The sequence below is a fragment of the Antrostomus carolinensis genome, unplaced genomic scaffold (genome assembly GCF_000700745.2).
Source record: "Antrostomus carolinensis isolate BGI_N321 unplaced genomic scaffold, ASM70074v2 scaffold9513, whole genome shotgun sequence".
Taxonomy (NCBI): Eukaryota; Metazoa; Chordata; class Aves; order Caprimulgiformes; family Caprimulgidae; genus Antrostomus; species Antrostomus carolinensis.
In genome coordinates this window covers 72,055-82,470 of record NW_010304452.1, presented here as the reverse complement: position 1 = coordinate 82,470, position 10,416 = coordinate 72,055, and the positions used below count along the sequence as shown (strand labels likewise).

The following is a 10,416-nucleotide window of genomic DNA, read 5'->3' as shown; positions in this document are numbered from 1 at the left end:
GGGGGGGGGGGAGATAACCTTTATTTAAATACTTTCTAGCTAGAGATACATTACTGTAACTTGCATAAGCTGTGCCAGTGATTAGTTATCTTTACTGTTTAGAAATACAGCTTCAGTCTGTATTTGTCAAGCTTCAACTTTCAGCCATTTGGTTTCTGTGTACTGGTGTGAAAAACCCTGTACTATGTGAACTTTTTGTTAATTATATATATGAAATGCAATAAGAATGGAAGCATCAGATTTAAGCACACTTGAGTCTTCATGTATAAGCACTTTTTCAAAACCTCTGTTTTTCTCTAGTTTTTCAGTATTTCAGCAGAGATAAATGTAGAAATATTGGACATTAGTCTATTTATATACTCAAAGATTGTATTAGTCTTCTAGTTACGGCACAGTTCACTTGCTTGCAGCCCTCAAGTCTTCTCAGTCACTCTTGCAAGGGGAAGTCCTCTACCTGGTAAATACTGTATCTACCCTCTTGTCCCCACCCAGCAAGTCTATGAACTTGAATTTATAGTATTGAAAAACCTTATTTGCTTTCACTAAATCTGTCTAGCAGTTCTGGTCACTATACACATGATTCATGTTGTTAGTAATTTACTATTCTCAGAATCTGTGTCATTAATATGGTCTTTTTTAGGCTGGTGCTGAAAGATGATAACTAACAAAATGCAAATAATTTGTTTGGAGTGCCACCAGAAACACACTCATTGGATATTCTATTTACAGTTATGTTCTGAGATCTACTGGTTAGGTGGTGTTGACTCCTTTTAGTGTATGCAGTGGTTTTTGAATTAAATACCTTACATCACTGAGCCAGATTTCTCAGGGAGGTCTGAATATATTAATTATACACTACTACCTTCATTATTGATATGCTATGCTGTTGGACTCCTGTATGAAATGAGAGGAGCTGACTAAGAGCTACAGGGAATGTTTTAGGTACTCATTATAGCTTTTCTGAGGAGCAGAGCAGTGAAAATGGTAGAATTTTGGACAATTGACGCATTTTAATAAATTGTATTTAACTGCTTTTGAGGTGTTTACAGGGAGTGGTTCAGTAACTACATTTGGAAGTTTTGAAGGGATCAAATAAGGTGCTGAGAAACATTCCATGCTTCTCAGAAACATCTGCTTTAGTAGGGAGAAAAAAGCCTGCTGTACTCACAGTTACTCTCTGTAGTAGTGGAGACTTTTTCATTGCCTGCAGGATCATGGAGAATTCACTTGCATTTTCAAGTGTGAAGTGATAATCCTCACAACTGCTTACTTCTTTATTAAATTTGCGGAAGTTAATTACATGCCCTGCTAATTCACAACAAAAACTCAGGATTCTCTGATGCCAAGTAGACAAGTTAGTTTTCCAAGCTTCAGTTTAGTCCCTCATGCTGTAAGAAGAATTTGGCATTGGCACACATTATTACTATCAGCCATCCAGAGAGTTTATTAATGTATGCACATTTTTCTACATAGTAGTGTCTCATGAGCGTATCTTGATAAATCTCCTAAATGCAATTTAAATACATTTCTTTATAGCATTTTATACTGGTAAAGTCTTCCTTAGCATTTGTGGGTTGACTACTTGCTGTCTTTGGAAAATGAGAGCAGGACATAAATTAAAATCACTGTATCGCATATGGCTAAATATACTAAGTATTCACATGTGCTAAATATATTGCCAAGGATATAGTCAGAAATTAACTGATGTTTAAAACAATGGTATTTGATATTCATGAAGTTTGCTGTATTTCATACGCCTTGGCAACTGTAAGTAAATTGGATTTTGGAGGGGTTTTTGGCAACTCTTAAAATGTCGCTTGCTATAATGTTGCTAGCTGAAAAACAGAATGAGAATGCCCCTCTTGTAGTGGATTGTTTTGCTGGTGACAGATTGACCTCGAATTGTGCAACCGGCGGCGCCAGATCTAATGAAACAAAGTGGATCATTGCTCTGTATTCTGTTATTAAACATTTTGGAGTTAACTAGATTAATGATTAAATGTGTTTAAATGACTGTTACAATGATAGTGAAGATAAAAAGGTCAATTCATACTCTTTCGCCAGGCCGAAATAGAAGGAATTAAAAACCAGTCAAAAACAGTGCTACATGAGATATAACCTGAAAATGTGCTTTTTGCTTTTTGTGTGTTCATTTAGAGTATTGGGGCAGCTGAGTGCAAAAGAAGTATGTGAAAGCAGTTGCCTTTCCTCATATTATTGTTGGTATTTAATGTTTTCTTGTTAAGGGATCGTATTAAATCCCATTTAAACGGGACACCGCCTTTGATGCAAAGGAATCTGAGTTCATCTGTCCCTTTTTTCATTTCTGGACTGTCTGCCTTGCACTCTGCGTGGTGTGACTGCCCAGAGAGTCCATCAGGGAAAATTTGGCTTTGTCTGAGCCATTTCCAAATTTTTTCTTTTTGTCTTCCTGCCTCACCAGCATTTATAGACATAAATGCTGTATTTGCTTATATATTTCTATCCTTCTCTCTAAAGAAAGTTTTTTCAATACTTTCCCACCTTCTCTGTAAAACCAGAATAAAGCTGAAAGCATATACAGCTGTCAGTTCTCCCCAGCATCTTCAGTTGTTGGTCAGCCTTCCCTGCAGACGTTAGCCATGTAATTACTCCTTTAGAACAACAGTTGCAAACAGCATCAGGTCCGGTACCTAAGTGAGAACTCTGAAAAATTAGGTCTGTGCCAAAATGGGTTTAGATATGTCTCTGGAGGTAGCAGGTGAGTGTGGAAGAGAAGTTCTGATTGGCAACTGTGTGCTTAGATAGGCTTTAGAAAGAGCAAATGTTATTTGCTGCATTGATGCTTGAAATTTTTAGAGGTTCCGCATTGTGCAGCTACCCTTATAGAGTGATTAAAAAACATTTAACTGCTGCTTAAGCCTAAAAGATTGGCTTTGTTAACTTGTGCTATAATGTTTTTTCTCTCAATTTTTATCAACTGCAATTTATATGCAGTAATGTGGTGCTATTGGAGAGGAATAGTAATGCCGAAAGCCATGTGGTAGGTGCCTACAGAATTAGTTTAAAACCTGAAATAGTGTGTAATCTGAATTCCTTCACTGCTAAACAGGAATCTTGGAGGTTGTGTTGATTTTTATATATCTATTTAAACAAAAGCTAAGGATAAAGATCTTAAATGAAAAGTACCTATCAGTAGAATTGCTTCCCTTATCTTGTTTATACTGGTTAATTAAAAAATAAAAAGCACATAGGGTTAAAGATAAGATGGTACCAATGTTTTCTTCTTTATGTATAATCTTGTTGCATGTCTCTACATAAGCTGTTCTGGCCACTCATCACAGTAACCAGCTGGGCCATTTCACCTGCTGGAGCCATTAAAGAGGACTCTCTCCCCCTAGATTAATCCCCTCCGACATTAGTTTTTTGCTCTGACAACTGGAGCAGGCATTCAGAATTTGCAGGTGGCCAGTGTGACGCACATAATTGCCTACAATTTTAGGCAATGAATAAAAATGGTCTACATTACTTGTCAAAGGTTGTATATGCAGTGCCAAGTGAGATCTATGGGAAGCCTTTTAGGGTTTAAAGAACAGTTAATAGCAAAGCTGCACAGTGCTTTTTTAATCATAATGCATTTGTAATATAGCACTTTGATCTTCTCCTTGTAGGAAATGGTGTTATATTAGCCACTTTTAAACATTTATGAGTGGAATTCAGTTATAGGAGAGTAAAAGTGATTATTCTTAGGCAGAACATGTTAGATTTCATTAAAAGTTTTAGCTTGCCCCTTCCTTGTTAAAATCTGTGGGGAGTCCTGTTCCTGGAGGGTTTCAAATCAGGATCTGAAGATTTAGAAGAGCTTTTTCTTTGTTTCTCACTAAAGCAACTACAAGACTAGAAAAGACTGTAGTAAATACTGATGTTATTTGTGGTTGTTTATAAATGTACTTCAACTGCATAGCATTAAGCGCAAAAAATGTGTGCTCAACGCTTTAGGGAATTTTTCCTTGTATTTTAAAGTTCTGAATTCTCAGTTGTGTCAATTATTACTTAAAAAATGCATTATTTAAAGCATGATCATAAATTATCTACAACAAAAAATAGGCGAGTCTAAAATGTACTACTCCTAGAAGAGCCAAGTTTGACCTTTCAGACCCAAGAGCCTTTTATTAACACCTGCCTGTAAGGAGAACCATGCCACACGCAGCTTTCGGATTCACGACCACAAAACTGATGAGGAAAGGCTTGAAGGGTTCAGTTTGTGTCACTTGCTGTTTGCCGTTTCCATTTCACAGATGATTAATCTTTCTGTGAAGAAAGGCCAGAGAAACAAAGCACATTGGGCTCTTCCTGCAGTTACTCCTTCTGAATGCACACTAGCTTGCTAACTAAAAGGCCTTTAGATTTCCTGCCGAGAGAGATGTTCTGAAAGTGAATGCAGCTGGTTGGAGGTCACCAGTGCAAGGCTCTTGCCATTGTGTAATGGAGGCTTTGGCAGGTTTCATTTTGGGGGGGAGGGAGAAGGTGTTGGCGAGAAATTAATGCGGAATAAAAAGGGCTTTGGCCATTTGAATTAATTTCTTGAAGGGTGGATCATCAATAATAGGCTCAATTTCTTTTGCTCACAATTTAAAAAAAAAAAAAAAAAAGATATTTGCTGTGTTTTTTCCCACCCATTCCCTTTTCTTAATGGCATGTTTATATTGTACGTGGTCTCTCCCGCTGGATGCTGAAATGTTGCGTCTTACTGAGTTTGAAAAGCAATCTAAAATGTACTCATTTTTACATATATTTTGTGAGCTCTGCTAATTTTCGTGGTGGCGAGAGATGATACTTGAGTATTGTGTATTTAACTTGGTAATTATGGGATTTGTATTGCTTTAATAATCAATATTGCTCTGTAGTGACTTTTAAAGCAGTAATTTCTGTTTTTCTGGGAGATTAAAAAATTGTTTTTAAAAGGTATTATCTAATTTTTAATTTGTGTGTACGTTTTGAGTCTTAATATGTACATGCCTTGATTATGGAAAAGAATGGTCTGATATCCAGCTGAGTTTTTGACTTCTTTTTTCATGATCTTGCATAGGATGTAATGTGCAAAATCAAGACCTGGGTAATAGATGAAAAGAAAGCTGTCCGCTTCTATCATGATTGGAATGACAAAGAGGTAGGCTATAAATATCATCCCATGAATTGACTTCTAATTTTGCTACCTGTTACTGTCTTTTTTTGTTTTCATATTCATAATGTATTGAATATTAAATTTATTAGCCCATTCTGTGTTTATCAGTGATCTATATACTACACTTTAATTCTGTTGCCTTCTCAGACATGCCATGAGGAAAATGGTCATAAAATTAGCTCAAGTTGGTATAACTTGTTTTTAAAATTTTCCTCCTATGTTTTTCTCTTCTAGATTGATGTTTTGAACAAACATTTGTTTTTTACTTCAAAACCGATGATCTACTTGGTTAACCTCTCTGAAAAAGACTACATTAGAAAGAAAAACAAGTGGTGAGTGTGCTCAGGTTAAATATCTAAATATATGTTTCTGATTAACATTTTTCAGTGGTGAATAATTCCTTGTGCATTAAGATCACCAAAGATATTGATTAAAATAGGAAAAAAAACCTGATATTGCACTTTTGTTACTTGTTATGCTCCCATTGATTTGCTGCTTAGAGACAATGCATATGGCGAAACCCTGAAAGTACAGAACGGAAATGAATAGTGCTTTCCTTCCTTAAGTTTTTACATAAGTCCATTAACTGTTAAGAAAATAGATTTGATTTAGATGTCCTGATTTAAATAAACATATAGATTTGTCATGTTATATAATGCTGATTGAACAACATCTTTTTCATTACAAAGGAATGAATTGAATGCCAGAGGACTAAAGCTATGTGAGTTGCACAGAAATCTTTCAAACTGTGGCAAAACTGCACATTTTAACAGTACTCTTCTGTTTGCAGTTGGGTGCCTGTCTTCCTTGCCACTGCTTACACTTTGCTTATGGTTTACAGGCCTCTTTTGATGGGCTTTAATGCCACAAACAGCTCAGGTTTTTAGTCAAGTATTCCTGACATCAATATTATGACTTAAGTACGTGATGGTTACGAAATCAATCTATCAGACATTCAGTGAACTGGATTAAGACCCAGTCCTAACATGGTAGACATATGGTGGGATTCCGCTGTTAAGTACAGCATTTAGCATGTCATTGGCAGCTCTAGATGGGTTGAATATTTGGTTTGTGGAGGAGAGAACAGATTAAGTAGTATATGATGAAAAATCTGTAGCAGTAGTATTTAGTTTAAAAAAAAAAAATTAACCAAGCAACAGACCTTTTCTTAGTATTCAGATCTTTAAACAAGTACTTGTGAGATACTTTGAAGATGTATAAACTTATGTTTGTGAACAGATATATGCGTGTAACTCATCCAAACAAATCAAAAGTATCTAAAGCAGAGTATCTGAATTCTCCTAAAGTACACCCTCTGTTTCTCCCTGTACTTCATTAAGTACTTAGATGCACATGGTTTCAATTTTCCATTAAAATTTCTCATTTCCATATGATATCAAAGAGTGAGAAGGCTTTAAACTGAAAAATAAACATTCATAGACTGGAAGCCAAAACAATAATTAATGTCAGATGGTTAACTCCAATAAATCATTAGAATAAATTCTGTGAAATTACTGCAACTAAAACTGTCCTTTTGATACTCCAAGACATTTTTGTGTTAGTATTATAGAACAAAATTTAACCTATTTCATAGCAAACCCTCTCAGCCCAAAACACAGGCTTTGGAATAAACTTGGTGACTGATGTAATAATGTAAGCTTTTCATATTTGACCAGATTTTATAATTTTGAGTTAATTTATGTCTTCCTTGAATGTTTTTTGTGTATGACAATTTAAACATTATAAGTGGTTCTTCCCAAGGAAGTCTTTAAAATCAGGTTAGTAGTATTTACTCTGTTATTGTCAGGTGATATTTTTTTCTAAGTGCAAATGTTGAGGTTTCCTAAGGTTTGCTATAACAGTACAGATGTGGAAGTTTATGTGAAAATGGATGAGTCTGTTTCCCTATCCAAAAAAGGATCCTCGCACCTGTATTTGGATGATTGCAGGTAGAGTTCACTGGCTCTAATTGTACAGTAAACACCATTTCCCAGACCCTAATGGTAGACAGACTACTTAGGAGACGCCAGTCTGTGATTTAGCTGTCGCCAGTCACCCCATGTTTTTTGTGAGACTTGTTGTGATGATGACATAGTTAAACCCAACTGAAAGCAAATCTTTGTATAAATTGCAATTTTTAATTTGTAAAAAATCAGATGTTTGAGTTGAGGGGTCATATAATAAAGTGGTTTAGCTGTTTCTATTCCAATTAATTTTTTTAAAAAGTATGCGCCGATCTCGTGAATGTGAGTGTAATTGTAGCTGAAAGATCAAAGCCTGGGTAGCTGAGTGATGTTCCAGAAGAGAATTTACCACATAGCCATTTTCAGTACAGTTTCTGCCTCCTGCTGTTCCTATTTTCCCTCAAGCTAGCCATTGACTACCCCCTGTGCATCCCTGCTCGTAAAAAATGATTGAGGAAGTATTTGTCATGTATTTATGAGTGGGAAACATTGTGTGATAGGGAAAGGCATCTACTAGAACCAGAAAGATTGCCATTTTCTTTCATTCAGCCACTCTGACACAGCTTTAAATCCTCAGTTCATGCAACATAGCTTTTATATTTAAGAGCAGAATAAATGTTTTCTATGAAGGATGCTAACGGTAGGCTTTTGTCATTTGTGTGGTGCAAGCAGATGTAAATGATTAGAATATATTTTACTGTTAGATGCCACTTAATTTGTGATATTTTGTTATTATTTTGAGGGGTAGAGGTTCATATTTGAAATGGAAGCCACATTTATACTAGTCGTTCAACTTGAAAAAGTTTATTTCTGAGCTTAATTCATAATATAACAAAAATAAGCTTAATGCAGGAAACAGCAGTAAAATCTTTTCATAAGACTTTTACAACTATAAAAGTGTTTGAAACAGCAAAGGAGGGGAGAGGCTTTTTGACTGTGGGTAAAGAGGAAAACTAAAATTGTCTTTGTTTTACTGGGTCACTCTTTCAGAATTAATGAACATTTTAAATGTTAGGTAAAACACACTTACATTTAAGTGCTAACATGTTATTTTTCAATCCAAGAAAAGAAGAAAACACTGTGAAAGATAGGACTATTGTGTGTTTTGAGTAGGTGTATTGACCTTTTGAAAGATGTAAAAACTGGAATGGCTCCAAGTAGTTACTTGCTGGTTTTAACAATGTTGAATTAGTCATTCAGTTGATTTATGATTAAGACCTAGCCCCTGAAGAGAAGCTGACATGGCAGCTGTGTTAGTCGCACTTGTGTTATGATCAGATGACAGTAATCGTGATGTTGTATGGGGGAATCCACTGAAACCATTCTTACTACATATGGCTGTGCTCTAAATGAATACTTAATCCCTTCTTTTAATAATTCCTAGTGGTTGTTATGTAGGTCTAGTACCTTAACATGGTATACATGTATTTGGGTTTTACCATGAAAACATTCTAAATAAGCCTATTAATTTTCAATTAAAACTGCTTTCTGAGTCACAGGATGTCCCATAAATCCAGGACATGAGATTTATCAGGCCTTTACCTAATTAAAGTTTTACATTTTAGTCTTGCTAAAAAGAATGTTTTTAGCAGGTCATAATATGGATTCCAGTTATGAAAGATGTGGAGCTAACTAATGAGCGGATGTAGTGGACCATGCGTAACCTACTGTCTGGTGTTTTGGACTGATTCTTTGTAGTGAGCACCAGGAATACTGTATGTGTCAAAGCTGATCTTTTGACTCAACTTCTCGGGTGTAAAGAAGTGAATTTTTTTGATCCTATACGTAGACTGTAATTTAAAGAGCTGATTATGCTGCTAAAGATTTTCCAATATCTGTAGCATTGTAACTAAGTCATCTGAGGCTTGATACAGATTTTTGAACATAATTTTCTCTAATATATTTCAGACTTGTTGACTATCCAAATGTGTGTTAGCATTATTTTCAAGGGGTTGTTTCTCAAAATGTTATGGTAGACCTTCTGTTAACAAAAATAAGTTAGGTGTTGATGGGATAGGGTATCTCTCTTGAAGTATCTTGCTCCTGTGTATTTAGAAACATGGTTTATATGTCATAATAAATAACCTTTCCCCCATTAATTTTTATAGCATTTTTAGTGTTCTTAAGCTAGCAGAGGCGTAATTAGGTCAGATGAAAGGTCTGTGTTTTCTGGTGTCATGTTTCTGACAGGCCGCTAACAGATGTCCAAGGAAAAGTATAGGAACAGACTAAGCAAACAGAGTGTATGCATCCAGCTTCTTGCAATCTGTTATTGTAGAACTGACTAAGCCAGATACTATATACTTGTGGTTAATATTTTTTGACTGATTTTTATTCTATGAATTTAGCCATTGACCTTTTCAACCCAAGTATACTTTTGGCATCCCAATATCCTGGAGCAAGGACTTCCACAGTTTAACTATGTGCTATATGGAGAAGTATTTCCTTATGCTTGTTTTAGATCTGCCACATCATAATTTCATTTGATGCTCCTTAGATCTTGTAGTATAAGAGTGAATAATCCTTTTCTATTCATTGTTTCCATATTGCTTCAGATGTTCCAAATATTAAAAAAAAGGGGGGAGTGGGGCAATCTGACATGAAGAAAGAAATATCAAGGGTAAAGTACAAGGAAGACTCAATAGGCTTTGAATTAATCTGCTTCACTCAGTCTTTCGCTTTTAAACTAGTTAGGAAAGAAAGTTACTATCCAGTGGTAAATGGAGACTTAGTGTTCTTGGTTGTATTTCTGTGAGTTCGTGGCCAGTGGTAGAACAGATCTAATAGTTGTGTGTTCACTGTCTTAGCAAAACAGCAAGGTAATATACAGCTGCTGGTAGAGGGAGAGAACGGTGACAGAAGAGATGTTACCCAGAAAGCTTCCATGGCTCCAGTATGCCTGCCTATTAAGAACTCCTAAGAAAAGAACAGAAAACCTAAAAGAAACTCAACAACAAAAAAACCCTATGCTCCCAAACCTCCCTTTCCACCCTTAAATAATGTCTGATTTTAGAGAAGTCTTGGAGATACTGTTTTTGTACAGACTCTTCTTAAATTTGTTAGCAATAAATATTTGATCTCTTTGTTAAACAAAAAAAAAAAAATTGGAGTGAAAGTTCTTCCTTAGCATTTTACCTCCATTTTGGTTTGAGACCTTTCAAAAAGACATTTTAAAAACAAAAAAAACACCCAAAATTTAATAGAAATGGTAATATTAATGTGACATACCGTACAGCAAAATATGATTTAACAAGCAGCATCAGGATATGTGTATTTAAGAATCTTAGT

General features: G+C 35.4%; 1 protein-coding gene across 1 annotated transcript in view; it reads left to right on the top strand.

The window, feature by feature from the left end:
• OLA1 (Obg like ATPase 1) overlaps positions 1 to 10,416 on the top strand; it is an 86,425-nt gene that overhangs the window by 41,049 nt on the left and 34,960 nt on the right. Inside the window, exons 3-4 of the mRNA XM_010164454.1 lie at positions 5,069 to 5,149; positions 5,399 to 5,496. Coding sequence (XP_010162756.1) covers positions 5,069 to 5,149; positions 5,399 to 5,496 — 179 coding nt within the window. The remainder of the gene's footprint in view (positions 1 to 5,068; positions 5,150 to 5,398; positions 5,497 to 10,416) is intronic.